The sequence below is a fragment of the Scyliorhinus torazame genome, chromosome 5, assembly GCF_047496885.1.
Source record: "Scyliorhinus torazame isolate Kashiwa2021f chromosome 5, sScyTor2.1, whole genome shotgun sequence".
Lineage (NCBI taxonomy): Eukaryota > Metazoa > Chordata > Chondrichthyes > Carcharhiniformes > Scyliorhinidae > Scyliorhinus > Scyliorhinus torazame.
Window position 1 is genome coordinate 229,475,624 of NC_092711.1, and position 19,060 is coordinate 229,494,683.

The window sequence follows — 19,060 nt, forward strand, 5'->3', positions numbered from 1 at the left end:
CGGTGGCAGCAGCGCAAGATCTCGCCAGCCTGAACGGCTAAAAAAATTCACCCCCCGAGTTTTGTGTTGTTTTTCTCCCTTGTGTACTATGAGCCAGGATATTCCACAAGGGAGGGCTTTTGGAATATGAATATTTATTTTGCAATGCTTCTAAATGATACTTACCAGTGCAACACCTCCACCATTTATGTAGCAGTGTGAGTAATAAGAGCATAATTTTGCTTCCAGAGTGAGTAAGCGAAGAAGCTTGACAGACTTTGAGCTCTTTTCAACCCACAGAAAACTGACCATCAATGCAAGTGGAAGACTGATTTTTCTTTAACAAGGTACTTTAACTTTACAAAGTAAATAGAAGTGAGTGCAAGCAGCTGCAGGGTGAAAATAGACAATGCAAGATCATTACCTGGATGTAGTCTACCTTATACTAATGTGCGTTAGCAATAAAATCAGAATCACAGAATTGTTACAACACAGAAAGAGGCCAGTCAGCCTGTCGGGTTTGAACCAGCACTCCGAATGAGCATTTCACTAAGTGCCATCCCCCATCCTTCTCCCCATAGCCCTACATAAACTTCCTTTTCAGATAATAATCCAATTCCTCTTGAAAGTCTCGATTGAACCTCCCATCACTTTACTCTCAGGCAGTGCACTCCAGATCATACCCACTCACTGTCTGGAACAGCTTCGCCCCATCAATTCAGACGTCATGATTTTGACCATCAAAACTCCTCTCAATATTCTCTTCCCCCAGCAGGACAAGGTGGCGTTGAAAACAGGGGTTGGTGAGGGCATGGTGTCGGAGATTGACAAGGAATAAATGCACTGGGAGGGTGCCCCAATAGGAGAAGTTAAGCGGAAGTGTGAGGAAGAGCTGGGGAGAGTGTTGGAGGCTGGGTTATGGGAGGAGGCTCCGAGGAGGATCAATGCATCCTCTTCGGATTGGATTGGATTTTATTTATTGTCACGTGTACCGAGGTACAGTGAAAAGTATTTTTCTGTGAGCTCAACAGATCATTAAGTACATGAAAAGAAAAGAAAAGAAAAGACATAATAGGGCAACACAAGGTACACAATGTAACTACATAAAGACCGACATCAGGTGAAGCATACAGGGGTGTAGCCCACGAGCCATGCCCACATGCTTTGGGCCTATCTCAAGCTGGAGGTATTTTGGCGGGGTTCGCTGATGTGATGTCAGAGGTGCTGAGGGTGAAGGCGGTCCCCAAGTCCAGAAGTGCCGCTTTTTGGAGTGCCGGAAAACCCGGGAGCCCAGGGAGTGGCGTTTTGGCCTTTGTCTGTTGGAATGGTGGGGCTCGGGACCACCGAAACAGGGGGTGTGGATGAGCAACCTTGCGGATTTCCTTAGGTTGGGAAAAATCAAGTTCGCCTTGAGAGGGACTGTGGAGGGGTTTGCCCGGCGATGGAAACCGTTTATCGACTTCTTCAAGGGTAGTTAAGAAGTCAAACTTCCCTCAGTATCCTTGGCTCCACCTTACCCAGTCCTTATACCTTATCAGTACAGACTGCCGATCCAATAGCTCTTCCTTATCAATTTTAACTTTGTAATTATGTCAACAAAACTTTCAGTCTGTGTCATGACCAATATTAGTTATAACCATATATTAATAACTCCCTTCAGTTTGTCAAACTGACTTGGCCCCTCCACTTCAATTGTAAAGGAGGCAGCAACTTTCAACTTATAATGCTAACAAATTTGAATTGGATCAGTCCAACTTTTGTTTGACAGCTGGGGTCGACTGTAACATTGTACACGGAGTACATGAAACTAAACCTGGTCCTCACCTCTCTTTTTATTTTCTTCTCTTGTTCTTGAGATAGCAAACATAGGACATGGCTGTATAAGCATCAGGAGCTCACTGATATCTTCCCAAATAGGCAATTTTAATATGACATCTGGATGATTGAGTGATGTGGGGTTCGTGAACTGAGGGATCACAATTACCCCTCAAGAGCTGTGAACTTTCAAGCCAAGGTGGGAGAAGGGGTTATGGGGAAGGGGAAGAAAGGAACAGAAGTAGCTGATTGGATTGTTTCAATCCTTGTGGTAAGAAGTCCATGGGTTTCTTGGGGCGGCACGGTCACACTGTTGCTTCACAGCGCCAGAGACCCGGTTTAATTCCCGGCTTGCGTCACTGTCTGTGCGGAGTCTGCATGTTCTCCCCGTGTCTGCGTTGATTTCCTCCAGGTATTCCGGTTTCCTCCCGAAAGACGTGCTTGCTAGGTGATTTGGACATTCTGAATTCTCCCTCTGTGTACCCAAATAGGCGCCGGAGTATGGCGACTGGAAGATTTTCACATAACTTAATTGCAGTGCTAACGTAAGACTACTTGTGACACTAATAAAGATTATTTCTTGTAACAGGTATGGATGGGGAGATGGGAAAATCATTGCACATAATAAGACATTGTATAACTGTAAGTATTATTGATCACCTTGGCCCTCATTTACACACTGGCAAGAAAGTTAGGCAAGGTATGTAACAGACCACAGATGCAGAGAGGCAGTAGCATAGTGGTATTGTCAGTGGACGGGTAATCCAGACACCCAGGGCAAGATTTTGGGACCTGGGTTCGAATCTGACCATGGCAGGTGGTGAAATACGAATTAAAAAAAAAAAATCTGGAATTAAAATTCTAATCATGACCATAAAACAAGTTGTTGATTGTTGTAAAAACGCATCTGGTTCACTAATGTTCTTTAGTGAAAGAAATCTGCCATCCTTACCTGGTCTTACATGTGACCCCAGATCCACAGCAGTGTGGGTGACTCTGAAATGGGCAATAAATGCTGGCCCAGCCAGCGAAGCCCACATCCCGTAAATAAACAAAAGAAAAAAATAATTTGTTACTCATGGATACCATAAAATAATGGTAACTTTTATTACTGGTGAAAACTGAACGATGGTGAGTCTGTGGCCTGTTGTATACCTTGTTTCACGTTCTTGCCAGTGTGTAAATGAAGGCCAAGGCGATCAATAATACTTTTTTATTTTATTTTATATTCATTCATGGAACGCGGGCGTCACAAGCTGGCCAACAGTTTTTGCCCAATCTTAATTCCCCTTGAGCTGAGAGGCAATTTTTTTAAAGAGTCAACCACATTGCTGTGGGTCTGGAGTCACATGTAGGCCAGACCAGGTAAGGATGACAGATTTCCTTCCCTAAAGGACATTAGTGAATCAGATGGGTTTTTGCAACAATCAACAATGGTTTCATGGTCATCATTAGACTTTTAATTCCAGATTTTTATTGAATTCAAATGTCACCATCTGTCCTGGTGGGATTTGAACCCAGGACCCCAGAGCATTACCGTGGGTCTCTGGATTACTAGTCTAATGACAATACCACTACGCCACTGCCTCCCCATATAATGTCTTATTATGTGCAATAATTTTCCCATCTCCCCCCATCCTCACCTGTTATAGATGTGCAAGAAGCCCATTGGCTTCTTACCACTAGGATTGAAACAATCCAATCAGTTGCCTCTGTTCCTTTCTTCCCTCCACCAGCCCACTGGGCTAAACTTCCTCTACGAGTTCCCTATGATTACGTTTTCTCCTTTCTGGTACTGTTCTTCTGTACGGTAACATTGTTGTCAACAGCTTTATCTTGAAAAAAACATCTTCCTCTCTCACCATCCTTGCAAATGAACGTCCACCTCCAACCTCCCTTTCCTCTCAACTCCTTGAATATATTTTCATTGTCCAAATCCATTCCATCTTCTTTGGAGCTCCATGTTTAATCCCACCAATCAATTTTGGCATGCCTTTCATGCCATCCACATCCAACACCTCTCCACTATCACCTAGCTGGAAGCTGGGTAGGACTCCCAGAAAATTATGTAACATAATTTTCGAGCTTTTATACAGGACGAGGTATCGAGTATAAAAGCTCGAAAATTATGTTACAATTATATAGAACGTTGGTTAGGCCACATTTGGAATACTGTGTCCAATTCTGGTCACTGCACCACCAGAAGGACGTGGAAGCTTTGGAGAGAATGCAGAAAAGGTTTAGCAGGATGTTGCCTGGTATTAGCTATGAGGAGAGATTGAATAAACTGGGATTGTTCTCCATCGAGAGACGGAGGCTGAGGGGCGACCTCATAGAAGTTCATAAAATTATTAGGGGTATAGATAGGGTGAACAGTTGGAGGCTTTTTCCCAGGGCAGAAATTACAATTACAAGGGGGCACAAGTTCAAGGTGAGGGGGGGAAAGGTTCAGTGGAGATGTGCGGGGGAAATTATTTTTACACCGAGGGTGGTGGAGGCCTGGAATGCACTGCCAGAACATATCTGGATAGGCACATGAACAGATGGGGTATAGAAGGATACAGGCGGTTGGTCTAGATAGGACACGTGATCGGCGCAGGCTTGGAGGGCCAAAGGGCCTGTTCCTGTGCAGTATTCTTCTTTGACTGTTGCGTGCTCATCCATTTAATTGTAGTCAGAGTTCCACTTAAAGTGGCTTCCCTTCCCTGTCCTGCATCGTTACCTCTAGTGTCTGCCAAGAATCTATCCTTATGTCCCTTTCTAGTTTTCATCTGTACACTGCTTCACTGAAATCATTTGAAAACAAGGGCCCGGATTCTCCGATTCCGCGCCAGGTCGGAGAATCGGCAGGGGTGCGAGAATCGTGCCACGCGCTCTGACGCTGGCCCACCTCTTAGCTGGTGTCGTTTCTCGGGCGCCCGCTGGATCCCCGCCGCGCCAGTCGGGGGCCGTTGAAAGCGTCCCCCCGGGATTATCCGCGCCTCGACAGGCAGAGTGCCCACCGAGTCCCGCTGGCGTGGGTTACGCATGGTTCCACCCGGGGACCTCGGAGTTCTGGCTGTAGGGGCCGTCCTGGTGGGGGGGGCGGGGGGATCCGACTCTGGGGGGGGGGGGGGCGCTCCACGGTGGCCTGGCCCGCGAACGGGGCCGACCGATCAGCGGACGGGCTAGTTCCGTGGGGGGGGGGGGGGCCTATGTTCCTCCGCACTGGGCCCCCTGTAGGGCTCCGCCATATTGCCCGCGGGCCGGCGTGGAGACGGGAACCCACGCGCATGTGTGGACCCTTGCCGGCCGTGGCGCGCTGGCTTTGGATACCGGAGCAGCGGACACCACTCCGGCGCTGTACTAGCCCCCTAGGAAGGGGTGAATACCCGGGCCTGGTGGCCCGTTGACGCCGGAGTGGCCCGCGCCGCTTTTGAAACCAGCGTCAGAACTTAGAACATAGAACATAACAGCGCAGTGCAGGCCCTTCGGCCCTCGATGTTGCGCCGACCTGTGAAACCACTCTAAAGCCCATCTGCACTATTCCCTTATTGTCCATATGTCTATCCAATGACCATTTGAATGTCCTTAGTGTTGGCGAGTCCACTACTGTTGCAGGCAGGGCATTCCACGCCCTTACTACTCTCTGAGTAAAGAACCTACCTCTGACATCTGTCCTATATCTATCTCCCCTCAATTTAAAGGTATGTCCCCTTGTGCTAGACATCACCATCAGAGGAAAAAGGCTCTCACTGTCCACCCTATCCAATCCTCTGATCATCTTGTATGCCTCAATTAAGTCACCTCTTAACCTTCATCTCTCTAACGAAAACAGCCTCAAGTCTTGGCTGCGGGATCGGAGAATCCTGGCCAAGATGTTAGTTTTCACATATATACTGACATATGGTTGTACCGCACCATCACCTGTTGCTTATAAGACTGCTTAATTGAACATCCAGTACTGGGTCAAACTTCTCTCAACATTTTGGAAGAACAAAATTATTCTGGGATTTTCCAGCTTCCCGTGGTAGCTGTTCTGGTTGGGAAGTGGATTGCCATTGGCTGCTGGTGGGATCTTCTGGTCCCACCAAAGTCAATGACCATTTGTGTTGCTCGCAGGCCTCTCAGCCAGGGAATCCATCGTAGGGGGTCGCCATCGGCTGGCCCGAAAGATCCTACCAATGGGAAGGGCCAGAAAATCCCACCCAATGTCGTTGATCACAGCTACAAACTCCGCACTCTTTAGATGCTGACTCTGTTTACGACTTTGATGTTGACTCTGTTTACGACTTTGATGTCACATCTGACTCCAAAATAAGCTTCCCACCATATATCATCACGGAGGCCACCCACTTCCATCATTGTAACGTTGCCCATCTCCACCCAAGCTTTAGCTTAATTGCTGTTGAAACCATCATTCATGCATTTGTAACCTGCAGACTAATTATTTCACACACTCCTGCCCAGACTCCCACATTTCATCCTCCTTAAATTTGAGGTCGCCCAAAACTTTACTGTCTTAACTAGTACTAAGTCCCAGTTAGCTATCACGCCTGTCTTCACTGACATGGACTGGTTCCTGATCAAGCCATGCCTTAATTTAAAAATTGTAATTTTGTTTTCAAATCCTTGGCTTGACCCCCTTTATCTCTTTAATCTCCCTCCACCACAACAACCCTCGGAGATATCCGCCCTGTTATAATTCTAGACTCTTCAGTATCTGTGATTTTAATAGTTCCACCGCTGGAAGGTCTGACTTCAGCAGCCAGGGCCCTAAGTCTCTCCATCTCTCTACACTCCTTCCTGACATTCCTTAACATCGACTTCCCCAACCTAGCTTTTGGCCTTCTACCCGAATATTGACTTTAAGCATTCATTGTCAAATTCTGTTTTTTAACACTCATGTGAAGTGATATATTATGTTTTATTTTATTAAAAGTGCAATACAAATATAAATTGTTCTTGTTGTAAAATCTGAAATATGGCAAAATAAATTATTTCTGAAGTGGAATGACTCTATACAATATATAAATAGGCCCTGAATTCTAGACTAACTAATAAAGGTGGGCTTTGAATCTTTGCAGAGAAAAGCATTTTCTCTTTAAATTGGAGGAACACTTACAGTGGGATTCTCCGACCCCCCGCCGAGTCGGAGAATCCCCGGGAGCGGTGCGAATCCCACCCCGCTGCCGTATTCGCTCGCACCGTTTGTTGGGGGGAGTTCACGTTGGTCGTGAGCCATTGGCAACGGCCTGCCCGGCAATTCTCCGGACCCCGATGGGCCGTTCATTTCTGGCCAGTCCCGCCGGCGTGGGTTAGACATGGTCCCACACTGCGAGACCTGGCAGGTAAGTCGGCGGGAGCGGCCCTCAAGGGGTAGCGGGGGGATCCGACCGGGGGGGGGGGGGGCCACGGTGGCCTGGCCCACAATCGGGGCCCACCGATTTGCAGGGGCGTCCTGTGCCGTGGGGGCACTCGTTCCGTCCGCGCCGGCCCCTATAGGGCTCCGCCATGGCCGGCGCAGAGAAGACAACCCCTTTTCGCATGCGGCAGAAAAGGCCTGCCAGTCTGCGCATGAGCGGAACCACGTCGGTGGTTCCGCGCATGCGCGAGATCACGCCGGCCCTTCGGCGCATGCCCTAACTCGGCAGTCCCTTCGGCGCCAGCTGCCGCGGCGCCAACCCCGCAGGCATCCACCAAGCCCCGGAAGTGCGGAGAATTCCGCACTTTCAGGGGCTGTTGACGCCGGAGTAGTTCGCGCCGGTTTTCTCGACGGCGTGGGGGACTTAGTCCCCGGTAAGGAGAATCCCGCCCCAGATCTTCCGGTTAGGCACCTTACATCCTTCTGGACTCAACGTTGAGTTCAACAGCTTTAGACTATAAACTGTTCTCTCTCGCTCTCGCCTCCCTCCCTCCCTCCCCTACCCACCCACAGACCATTTGTCACTTGTTTTGCTTTCACTGAGCTCTGGCCCTTGTTCTCCCATTATCACATTCTGCTGTCTTAACTTTATATCACTATCTTCTTTAGTCTTTAAAACTACCATTAACATTCTCATTGTCTTGTGTCCATGACAGCTTTGTCAATTCTTCCTTATAGAATCATAGAATTTACAGTGCAGAAGGAGGCCATTCGGCCCATCAAGTCTGCACCGAGCCTTGGAAAGAGCACCCTACTTAAGCCCACACCTCCACCCTATCCCTGTACTCCAGTAACCCCACTTAACCTTTTTTTTTGGACACTAAGGGCAATTTCGCATGGCCAATCCACCTAACCTGCAAATCTTTAGATTGTGGGAGGACACCGAAGCACCCGAAGGAAACCAATGTAGACACGAGAACGTGCAGACTCCGCACAGACAGTGACCCAAGCTGGGAATCAAACCTGGGACCCTGGAGCTGTGAAGCAACTGTGCTAACCACTGTGCTACCATGTTGCCCCTGCAACTGCGCTAACCACTGTGCTGCCATGTTCCCCTTGCAACTGAGCTAACCACTGTGCTGCCGTGCTGCTCTTTATGACCCACCTATCCCTGATCTTCAATTCTGCTCCACCTCGCTCTCCAACTATACATCATATTTCTACCCCGCTTCAGATCTGAAGAGTCATATGGACTTGAAACGTTAACTCAGTTTCTCTCTCCATAGGTGCTGCCAGACTTGTTGAATTTACATAGAAACATAGAAAATTGGAGCAAGAGGAGGCCATTCGGCCCTTTGAGCCTGCTCCGCCGTTCAATATGATCATAGTAGGAAGTCTTACAACACCAGGTAAAGTCCAAAAAAAGGTTTGTTTGGAATCACTAGCTTTCGAAGCGCAGCGAAAGCTAGTGATTCCAAACAAACCTGTTGGACTGTAACCTGGTGTTGTAAGACTTCTTACTGTGCCCACCCCAGTCCAACACCGGCATCTCCACATCATGGCTATAATATGATCATGGCTGATCACCAAACTTAACAGCCTAATCTCACCTTCCTCCATATCCTTTGATCCCCTTCGCCACAAGTGCTATATTTAACTCCTTCTTGAAAACATACAGGGCTATATTTTCTGTTCCTGAGGCTAAGTGCCGATGCCAACGGAGGATCCGTGGTGTTTCACGACGGGACAATCGGTGTGAAACCCTCACTGATTCCGCTAGCACTGGCGTGGTGTGAAACACTCGCGGAATGCGCGGAAAATGCTTGGAGAATCGGCACGTCGGCAAAGGACATTCCAACAGGGTTGGGACTGCACACGACGCGCGTCCCGATGACGCCGATTTGGAGGCGGAAAGAGCAACGCGACCCTGCGTCAAAACGGTGTCTCCCCCGATTTATGCTTCGGGAGTCATTCTCCGCCCGATCGGCATTCCCGATTTCGGCGTCGGGCAGCAGACAATCTCACCCACAATGTTTTGGCCTCAACCACTTTCTGTGGTCGCAAATTCACAGGCTCACTACACTCTGCGTGAAGAAATTTAATCTATCCAAATGGTCTACCCCATATCTTCAGACTGTGACACCTGGGGCGTCATTCTCCGACCCCCCACCGGGTCGGAGAATGGCCGTTGGCCGCCGTGAATCCCGCCCCCGCTCCCGCCGAAGTCTCCGGTACCGGAGATTGGGCGGGAGTGGGAAACAGGCCGCGCCGGCTGCCGGGGCCCCCCGCTCAATTCTCCGGCCCGGATGGGCCGAAGTCCCGCCCAGAAATTGCCTGTCCCGCCGGCGTAAATCAAAGCTGGTATTGACCGGCGGGACCAGGCGGCGTGGGCGGGCTACGGGGTCCGGGGGGGGGGGGCGCGGAGCGATCTGACCCCAGGGGGTGCCCCCACGGTGGCCTGGCCCGCGATCGGGGCCCACTGATCCGCGGGCGGGCCTGTGCCGTGGGGGCACTCTTTCCCTTCCGCCTCCGCCACGGCCTCCACCATGGCGGAGGCGGAAGAGGCTCTCCCCACTGCGCATGCGCGGGAAACTGTCGGCGGCCGCTGACGCTCCCGCGCATGCGCCGCATTTCCGCGCCAGCTGGCGGGGCACCAAATGCCATTTCCGCCAGCTGGCGGGGCAACAAACGCCATTTCCGCCAGCTGGCGGGGCGGAAATCCCTCCGGCGCCGGCCTAGCCCCTCAATGTTGGGGCTCGGCCCCCAAAGATGCGGAGCATTCCGCACCTTTGGGCCGGCGCGATGCCCGTCTGATTGGCGCCGTTTCTGGCGCCAGTCGGCGGACATTGCGCCGTTGGGGGAGAATTTCACCCCAGGTTTTGGACACCCCCACCATCGGGAACATCCTTCTTGCATCTACCCTGTCTAGTCCTGTTAGAATTTTATAGGTTTCCATGGGAACCCCCCTCATTTATCTGAACTCCAGCAAATACAATCCTAACCGACTCATTCTCTCCTCATCCATCCGTCCTGCCATCCCAGGAATCAGTCTGGTAAACCTTTGCTGCACTCCATCTAGAGCAAGAACATCCTTCCTCAGATAAGGAGACCAAATATGCACACAATATTCCAGGTGTGGCCTCACCAAGGCCTTGTACAATTGCAACAAGAAACGCCTGCTCCTGTACTCAAATCTTCTCGCTAAGGCCAAAATACCATTTGCTTTCTTTCCCGGCTGCTGCACCTGCATGTTTACCTTCAGCGACTCGTGGACGATGACACCCAGGTCTCATTGCACATTTCCCTCGCCTAATTTATGGCCATTCAGATAATAGTGTGCCTTCGCTGGCTTTGAAAGAAGACTAAGGCAGGCCAGCAGCACGGTTCAATTCCCGTAACAGCCTCCCCGAACAGGCGCTGGAATGTGGCGACTAGGGGCTTTTCACAGTAACTTCATTTGAAGCCTACTTGTGACAATAAGCGATTTTCATTTTCATTTCATTTCATTTCCCGTTTTTGCTACCAAAGTGGATAACCATACATTTATCCAAATTATACAGCATTGCCCACTCACTCAACTTGTCCAAATCATACTGAAGGATCTCTGCTTCCTCCATATTCATCCTCACACCCAACAATTTGGAGAAATTACATTTCCTTTCCTCATCCAAATCATTAATATATATTGTGAATAGCTGGGGTCCCATCACCGATCCCTGTGGTACCCCACTAGTCACTGCCTGCCACTTGGAAAAGGAACAATTAATTCCTACTCTGTTTCCTGTCTGCCAACCAGTTTTCGATCCAATACACTACCCCTAATCCCGTGCGCTTTAATCGTACATGCTGGGACTTTGCCGAAAGTCCAAATAAACCACACCATCATCAACTCTACTAGTTACATACTCAAAGAACTCCAATAGATTGGTCAAGAGATCCAGTAAATTTCCACTTCAGAAATCCATGCTGAATTTGTCCGATCCTGCCTCTGTTTTCTAAGTGTTCAGCTGCAAAATCTTTGAAAATGGATTCTGGAATTTTCCCCAATCTTTACGTCATTAAAACTGGTCTATAATTCCCTATGTTGCGTTGTACCCCCCTTTTGAAATAGTGGGATTACATTAGCTACCCTCCAATTTGCAAACAAATGTTCCAGTGTCTATGAATATTGGAAGATGACCAACAACACATCCACTAGTTCGAGAGCCACGTCCTTAAGACTCTGGGATGTAGATTACCAGGCTCTGGGCATTTATCTGTCTTCAATCCCATCATCCCCAACACAATTTCTCTCTCAATATTGATCTCCTTCAGTTCTTCCCTCTCACTAAATCCTATGTTTCCCAACATTTGTGGTATCTTAATTGTGTCTTCATTTGTGAAGGCAGAACCAAAGTACGTATTTAGTTGGTCAGCCATTTTTTGTCTCATATATAAGTTCCTCTTTTTCTGACTGCAAGCGATCTAAATTTGTCTTTATCAATCTTTTCCTCTTCACATAGAAACATATAGATACATAGAAGATAGGAGCAGCAGGCGGTCTTTTGGCCCTTCTAGCCTGCTCCTCCATTCATCACGAACATGGCTGATCATCCAATTCACGTACCAATAGAAACTTTTACAGTCAGCTTTTATGTTCCCTTACTCTATTTTCCCCTTCTTAATCAATCCCTTAGTCCTCCTTTGCTAAATTCTAAACTGCCCCAAATTCTTAGACCTGTTGTTTTTCTTGGTCAATTTGTATGCCTCTTCCTTGGATCAAATATTATCTCTAATTTGCAAGCCATGGTTTGGCCACCTTCCCTGTTTTACCTTTGTGCCAGACTTGAATAAACAATTGCTGCAGTTTCCCCATGCACTCCTTGAATGTTTGCCATTGCCTACCCACAGTCATCTCTTTAAGTAATGTTTTCCCTATCGATCATAGTCAACTCCCGCCTCATGAATTGGTAGTTTCCTTTATTCAGGTTCAGCACCCTAGTCTCAAAATCAACTACGTCACTCTCCATCTTGATTAAAAATTCTATCATATTATGGTCGCTCATCCCCAAGGAGGCTCGCACATCTAGATTGCCAATTACTCCATTCTCATTACACAGCACCCAGTCTAGGATGGCCTGTTCTCTAGTCGGTTCCTCAACATATTGGTCCAGAATACCATCCTGTATACACTTTAGGAATTCCTCCTCTACAGTATTGTGACTAATTTGATTTATCCAATTTATATGCAGATTAAAATCACCCATAATTAGATGTTCCTTATCGCATCCTGTTTAATGCCATTCCCAACATCACCACTACAGTTTAGGGTTCTATATACAACCCCCACTAACATTGTGTTTATCCAGCATTTTCTATTTTAATTCTATTTATCCAGTTTGCCGTTGTTAATCCTGTTTCATTCTTTTCAAAAAGCCCTTTTGTGATGAATTACAAAACAAAAGCCTTCATTCAACGTAATAAAGTTAACATTTTGTACATATATTAAAAAGATGTGAAATAAATCTTTGAAAATCATGCAACATGCACTTTTGGTTTGTAGCACTCACCAGGAACATGGACCTGAAGGTTTTGAGATCAGTGAAGAAATCATCAATACTGACAACTTTGGGATCAAAGGCGAAGTATTCTCCCAGTCCTTTGTACAACTTCATCATATTTCCATACATGTTGGAAAGTTTTTCATATTGTTCTCTTGCATGCTTGGCAAAGCTGTGAAGTTCGGTTAAGGAATTTATTGGAAAACATTTATAACTGTCCATACAAAGACCTTTAGCTCTTGTACCTTTTCATGAATCATGTTATTTATAAATTCCCAGGGAAACAAAAACAGTCCTGCCAATTTTATCTTCCCCATCAGCAGAAAATGAAGAGTAATTTCCGATTAAAACAACTCATCCTTTGTACTTTCATTCAGATCAATAGTGATTTTACATTTTTTTATCAGCTACTCTGCTTATTTGTACTCATTTACTTTTTCAAAAAATAGGAATTATTTATTTAAATGGTGTTCAGAAATTTAATTAAAAAAACATAGAAAAGATTAGAAAGGTTAATAGATAGCTTGAGAGAATACTGGCAAATAACCCTACAGAAAGCAATAAAAAGATTTCCCAGAAACACATTAGTGTTAAAAGCATAATCACCATACATGTAGGACCACTAAGAATCGAAGAAAAAAAAGAGTGGGGCATGGACAGAAACATTAAATATGCCTATTACCTCAATTTTCAGAAATAGTGGATATTGAAATTATAGAAGTACCAGTGGTGGGCGTCGAATGAATAGTGATGGCTTTAGTCATAGACCTGAAAGAGATTGCACAAATGCTGTACTCTGGACATAAAATGTTAAAAATAAGTGACCAACTTTCAATTTCTTGTTTTCCTCTGAATTTTGGTAGGTGACAAGTGGTGGCTGAGAGAATTCTGATTGGAAGATTGTTTTGGCTTGTTAGCATTCAGACATATTACGTGATCACAGAAATTTCAAATTCAACTTTTGTGGATTTTTTCTTGGTTATGAGGTTTACTTCCTTCAATTATAGTATATTTTTAATCTTTACCAATTTATGTTCAGTTGACCATTACATAACAATGCTTTCTTGAAAAGGTATTGGCCTAAATATTTCAGATGGAGAGGTTTTGACAGCCCCTCAGCCATTTCACGCTCGAATGAGCATTAATTGGCTGTAGGCAGGGCTTCTTTCTCTCACTCAAAGAGACAGCCTGAAAGAACTGCTGGCCAATCTCTTGTCCCTGCACTGACAGGAGCAGCAGTGGACAGAAGCAGAAGTGCTTCAACATGTCAGAAGCTAAGTCCCGGAATGGGTTGCAAGGTAAGCTTTGGGGTCCCAGAGCAGGAAAGGCCTGGAGGTGGGGTGAAGATTGGGCATTTGGGGTTTCGGTCCAGAGGCCACCCTTGCTGCCTGAGATCTAAGCCCTCTCATTTTCAGGCTAACCCCGCGCCAGATACATCCACCCGCCAACCTAAAGGTTGAAGCTTTGTGGTAAACGGCACTTAAGGAGACCGACCATGTAGAACAGCCTCAGAATAATATACCTGAGGAGCCCCCAAGCAGCAGTGAGGCTGTCGAGTCCAAAGTGGAGTAGGCCCCAATGGACACAGATGAGCCATGCGATGATGAAACACCACAATCCCTACAGAGTAGTGAAGAGAATTGGGCAGGTCCCCAAATTTCTTTTACTCATTTCTGGAATGTGGGAGCTGCAAGAAATGTCAGCATTTATTGCCCACCCAAAGTGATGGTAAACTTCCTTTTTGAATTACTGTAGTCCACATCGTGAAAGTATTTCCACAATGTTGTTGAATGGAGAGTTCCTGAACTTTGACCTAACAAAAAGCAATGTTTGTCCAAACCGAGATGGTGTGAGACTTGGAGGGGAATAGGGAGGTCACAGCATTCTCACGCATGATATTGGCCATCCTTCCAGGATGGTTGTGGGTTTGAAAGTGCTGTCCAAATAAAATCCTCTTGTCAATTCATTACTATCTATATCCTTCACATTTGTTCAAACAATAACTTCACCCACCCAGTTGCCTTGCACAAAACAGGGAATACGTGGTGGATGAGTGAGGATTTGATAATTAATTTTTTAAAAGTCATATACCCATATCAATTATCCAATCCATGTAAAATGGCTATTTTTAGCTTGATTATTTACACAAGAATAACCAGGATAATACATAACTTGAAATACAAGTAATTTTGAATGCAAAATTGTAAACATGGTCCAACAGAACCAAATACCATTTTATTATCTCATTTACCTGTGCGTGCACTAGCTTTGCACATTTTCCTGAATATCATAGAATGGATATGAAACTCAGAAATATGACAAAATCAATTTTTCTTTGCAATAAAAGGTTATGATTTCATCAAATAATATAATTTGCCAAGTTTAAACAAACCTCTACAAGAGGTACACTCTCGTATACAAAACACAAAAAATGAGATTTGTCATATTGTTAGCTTGTTTCTTTTCCCATTTTTGCATATCACCCAGTTAGAGAGTGTCTTTCTGTCAAAGTAGTTTTATAATATGGTGGGGTTTCCAGGGATTGGAACTTTGACACATGCACATTGTTAGTTGGGATTCCACAATTGGTGGTGGCAGGGTGGCACAGTGGTTAGCACTGCTGCCTCACAACATCAGAGACCCAGGTTCGATTCAGACATCAGGTGACTGTGTGAAGTTTGCACATTCTTCCTATGTCTGCGTAGATTTCCTCCAGGTGCTCCGGTTTCCTCCCACAGTCCAAAAATATGCAGGTTAGGTGAATTGGATTTGTAAATTGCCTTTAGGTGGGATTGCAGGGAAAGGGTGAGGGATTGGCCCTAGGTAGGGTGCTCTTTCAGAGGGTTGGTGCAGACTCGGTGGGCCGAATGGCCTCCTTCTGCACTGCAGGGATTCTATGATTCTGTCTACAAGTGGCAACAGAAATAACTTTGCATGTTTCATTGTTGGAAAGTTGCATTCAAAGACTGCAGCGGGCCTTTATGGACAGTTGAATGTTCAGACGTCATCTTTGTTTTTGAATGCGATGGATCAACAGTCATCACAATGCGCATGGCGTCACTGGGTTTTGATTGAAGGAGACAATACGCTGTTGGACTGTGGCTTTTATGCCAAGATATTTTTGACTGGATTTTATATCAATGGTGATTCGGTCCGAATGGGCATGGTTACCATTGACTCATTCTTGGATGCAGAAAGCGTGGGTGACTATGCTTTGCTTTATGAACCAGCTGTGCAGTTCAAATAAGTTTGTTACAGGTATCGAGAACACCGAATGGTAATTGTCCGAAGACAATTGCTATAGTTACAGCATGTAGCCACTTTTTTCTCATGTTTTAATTGATAGCAGATTGAAAGAAAGTAGCATTCGCCAGCTAATTTCCAAATAAAGTGAGTTCCTTTATATACAACTATATATATTGTATAATTCAGTCGGTTGCAAGCCATGCATCAGACCTATCAATTGTGCCAATGCAACTGAATAGTGATTTCTTTAGCTACAAAATAGATTCTTAAAATTAAAAGTGGAAGATTTGAAGACTGATTGAAACTTTAAGCATTTTTGTAATTCCCAAGACTCCTGTTTTAAAAGTATCACCATTTTATATTGTGGGGAGGCATCATAGCAACAGTCATGAGGAGGCTTCAGACAAGTTGCTTTATATTTTGACTGCTGGCTTTCCGTGATGGTAAAATCGATGCAGGCAATTAGACAGAAGAAACATATTATTAACGGCATTCGTCTCCTGAAAAAAGTGGCGGCTTGTGCCCGTACAGACACCGGAGCTCACAAAGGCAGCAACACTGCATAAAAATGCAAATGTAGATAGATATTAATGACATTTATATATTGGACCATGAACTGCAAGAGAAACTGCCTATGTATCATCAGAAAAAGTTACTCCAGCAGTCAACTGAAGTCAAAACAGTCACTGGTGCCACTCTATCCCTCAATGGCTGGCGAAGGTCCAAGCAGACTTAGTGATAGTAAACCGCTTGACGGAGTTATCTGAAGTTGTTGGGAGTAGTTCAGCTATGATTTTGGCTGACTCAGATGGCATGCCACTTAATGTTTGATGCTGCTATCAGAACCACCACTTTGTTTACATTTGCAGTTTGCCACCTGCTTTAGAAGTTGGAAATTGGAAGAAAGCAACAAAGTATTTAACAGCACCTTAACACATTGCCTAAAAAATGTCAAGTTGCTCCACATGTACTGAATTATTTTGAAATAGAGCACCTATTAGTTCAAGCAACCCAACGTTTAGTTTCTTTGATCAGCAAGCCTAAGCAGGTGGAAGAGGCTTTGTGCTCACATATAAACGGTAGCGGCAAGAGGGTCAATGTTTGCTCAGTATTGATTCCCATGGGTTGGGGGCTTGTGGTGATTATGCAACCCTGTCTGGGCCCGAATACCAATCCAGGCACATTTTTTGCCTCAGTTTGTTTCATGGAATTTGCAATATTTGCAAAACTGGTCACCCAGTGGTTCACCGTTCGGGATAAATAATAAAGTTCATGGCCCTGAGAAAAAGGAACAAAGACTGAACAACATTTGTAAAATGTTCATTACAAAATCATTAACTTGCTAATTACATTGGCTGGTACTTACTTAACCTATTCACCCCATTCATTCAGTTAATTATAAAACATATTTCAGCTAATCAAATGAAGCACTGAGAAGATGCAGAAGTCATTTGGGGGCTTATGCCAAAATTGGGAGAATTAACTCTCACACTGGTCAACCAACAGCCTGACATCATCATACTTACGGAATCACACCGTACAATGTCCCAGGCACCACCATCACCATCTCTGTGCCACCAGCAAGTCAGACCCAGCAGAGGTATGTGGTGTCACACTGGTGGACAATCGGGAGGGAGTTGTCCTCAGAGGCTTCAACGTAAACTCTGGACCCAATGATGTCTCATGGCATCAGGTCAAACATGGGCAAGGGAACCTTGTTGGAAAAGGAGTAGGCCATTCAGCCCATCAAACTTTCTCCACCATTCAATAAGATTATGGCTAATCTGATTATGGAGTTAATGTCATTTTTCTGCCTGTCCCGCCATAACCCTCAACTGCCTTGTCAATCAAAAATCTGTATAACTCTGCCTTGAATATATTCAATTACCCAGGCGCCAATGCTCTCTGGAGAAGAAAATTCTTATGCCTTCCAAGAGAAGAAATTCCTCCTCATCTCAGTCTTATTTTTAATTTTTACTATTAACAAGAGGAAACATTCTCCTCGCAACTTCCCTATCCAGACCCCTCAGAATCTTGTATAGTTCAAGAAGATCACACCTCATTCTTTTCCACTCCAATGAATATAAAAACCTTTCCTCATAAGACACCCCCCATTCGTCCAATAAACCAGCCCAGTGAATCTTTTCTAAATGCAGATATATCCCTCAAAGTAAGGAGACTAACAACTATGCAGAATACTCGAGGTGTGGTCTCACTAATGCTCTGTACAGTTGTAGCAAGACTTCCCCACTGTTATATTCCATCCCCTTGCCATAGATGCCAGAATTCCATTTGCCTTCCTAATAACTTGTTCTCGTCTTTTGTGATTCATGTATAAGGACATTCAGGACCCTCTGCAATGCATCATTTTGAAGTTTCTCTCCATTCAAATACTATTTTGCTTTTCCATTCCTCAAAGTAGTTTTGGTCTATTGTGTGCAGTTTTGGTCTCCTTATCTGAGGAATGACGTTCTAGCTATAGAGGGAGTGCAGCGAGGGTTTACCAGACTGAATCCTGGGATGGTAGCACTGACGTACGAGGAGAGATTGAATGGTTAGGATTGTATTCACTGGAGTTCAGAAGAATGAGGGGGGTGGGATCTCATAGAAACCTATAAAATTCTAACAGGTAGATGCAAGAAGGATGTTCCCCATGATGGGGGCGTCCAGAACCAAGGGTCACAGTCTGAGGATACAGGGTAGACCATTTAGGACAGAGTTGAGGAGAAATTTCTTCACCCAGAGAGTGGTGAGCCTGTGGAATTTATTACCAATCCAGCCAATTACTGCCAATCAGCCTCCTCTCGGTGATCAGCAAAGTTAACAAACTTTTCATTGACAGTGCTATCAAAAGGCACTTACTTACAATACCCTGCTCACTGATGCTCAGTTTGAGTCCTGTCAGAGCCACTCAGTTCCTGACCTCATAATAGCCTCAGTCCAAACAGGAACAAATGAGCTGATCTAAAGAGGAGACACGAGAGTGAAAGGCTTGGACATCAAGGCAGCAGTTGACCTGAGTCCGGCATCAAGGAGCCTGAACAAAACAGAAGTCAATGGGAATCAAGGGAAAACTCTCCACTGATTGGAATCATAGCCAGCACAAAAGTAGTTGGTTGCGATTGTTGGAGGTGAA

The 19,060-nt window shown here is 45.6% G+C and overlaps 1 protein-coding gene across 4 annotated transcripts in view; it reads right to left on the minus strand.

Moving 5' to 3' along the window:
* Positions 1 to 19,060, minus strand: part of diaph2 (diaphanous-related formin 2) — a 983,399-nt gene that overhangs the window by 203,605 nt on the left and 760,734 nt on the right. For all 4 annotated transcript variants that reach the window (XR_011946649.1, XM_072505206.1, XM_072505205.1 and 1 more), the window contains one exon: positions 12,688 to 12,851. Coding sequence is in view for 3 of the 4 variants with exons in the window: in XM_072505206.1 (XP_072361307.1) it covers positions 12,688 to 12,851 (164 nt within the window). In the remaining variant the exon portion in view is untranslated. The remainder of the gene's footprint in view (positions 1 to 12,687; positions 12,852 to 19,060) is intronic.